The sequence below is a fragment of the Nymphaea colorata genome, chromosome 7 (genome assembly GCF_008831285.2).
Source record: "Nymphaea colorata isolate Beijing-Zhang1983 chromosome 7, ASM883128v2, whole genome shotgun sequence".
NCBI lineage: Eukaryota > Viridiplantae > Streptophyta > Magnoliopsida > Nymphaeales > Nymphaeaceae > Nymphaea > Nymphaea colorata.
Window position 1 is genome coordinate 14,868,632 of NC_045144.1, and position 1,558 is coordinate 14,870,189.

General features: G+C 48.9%; 1 protein-coding gene across 1 annotated transcript; it reads left to right on the forward strand.

Moving 5' to 3' along the window:
- The first annotated feature begins 347 nt into the window (after positions 1–347).
- Positions 348–938, forward strand: LOC116257141 (uncharacterized). The gene has a single exon (XM_031633752.1). It carries the CDS (start codon positions 348–350, stop codon positions 936–938), a length of 591 nt encoding a protein of 196 aa, XP_031489612.1.
- The last annotated feature ends 620 nt before the right edge of the window (positions 939–1,558 follow it).

A 1,558-nucleotide genomic window follows, 5' to 3' on the forward strand; every position in this document is an offset into this window, starting at 1 on the left:
CCGCCATTCCGGCACGAAGATCGCGACCCCAAACCAAATATTTTTTTAATGCCGGAAACCACCAGCTGTCCCCGTGACTGACGTTGCCCTCCCAATGAGAAAAGTTTAAATCCCGCGGCGTACGACTCCAAACTGCAAAAGGACGCAAAAAGAGGAGCTGGAGATTTTAAAGGAAGAATAAAGAAATAAGGAAAAGGAAGACAAACAGATGGGCGGTCTCAGAGTCGCTGGACTATAAAAGCCGCTCCCTCTCTCCCCATCTGCCCCCACCGTACCCTTTTCTTTTCTTCCGTTCGCAATCTTTTAATCTTCACTTGCTGCTGTCTGTCCCTCTTCTGGTCACGACTATGGAGAACGAAGAGAGGAGAAAGAGGTCCCGAGAGGGGGAGTTGGAGGAAGAGGAATCCGGGGAGGTGTGTTCTTTGCCGGAGGCCAAGCGCGTCCGGACGGATATTCTCGGTATCCTTGAAGACGACGATTATGACGCCGGGGAGGGGTCGTCCGACTCCGGCGCCGAGGAGGAGCTCGTCAACTCCGTGATGAGGTCTCTCCAGGAGGAAATCGAGGGGGAGGAGTGCTCGGCGGGAGGGGTGAATGATGTGTCTGTGCAGCCGGACCTGGGTTACCTCCTCGAGGCCTCCGACGACGAGTTGGGGCTGCCGCCGGCGAGCTCTGACGACGAGTTTGGCCTGATTCCGGCGTACTCCGACGGTGGTACTAGCGAGAACGATGACATATTTAGTGGGGAGGCCCCTCGTGAGGTGCTCGGCTTCGGTGGGTCTTGGGATTTTGAGGAAGGGATGATGGGGTTCGGGCTGCCGGCGGAGTTCGGGGGAGCGGAGGAGAGATATGAGGAGGATGAGACCGTCCTGTTCGAGAGCCTGTTCGACTACTCGGACGCCGGGCTTTGGCGCCCGGAGTCCTTGCCTGCTGTATAGACACATGAGAGATAGATAAAGAGAAGGGGAGGTCCCAGAGGAATCCTTCGCCTGGGTCTTCTGTTTTTCCTCTCTTTCTTTTCCTCGTTTTTTTGTTCTTTCGTTTTTTGGTTTATGTCACACTGTAAAGATCTGAAGCAAAAACAGTTTCGTACATAGCAGAAAAATTGTTCCTGCAAAATGTTACTCTTGCTCATTAGAACCTGAAACGCCTAAAGATAATGAACCTGTAAGGTTTCTGGTTTTAGATCTCCGTCTCCTATCGTCCGCTGTCCTCCTATCGCTTCATGAGATGGAAAGGTACTCGTATTTCTCTTGACGTATCATCATTTTACTGATCCAGTAACTTTTTCATCTATGAAACTGTCATTCAGGGAAGGATATTATTGATTATTTATGTCAAATCCATCTTTCTTGATTTCTGTTGGCAATTTGGACGTTGAATTGTCGACAAAAAGGTGTTCTTTCGATTGCATGACATACAGAAAAGCACAGTGAGAAAAGGATTAATGGATTGGTATAGGGTTGATGGATTGGTATATACTTTATCTTATAAAAAATAGAAGAAAGAGTAAGAATACAGGGCGATTTAAAATACTTTCAAGTCATCAATGCTGTTG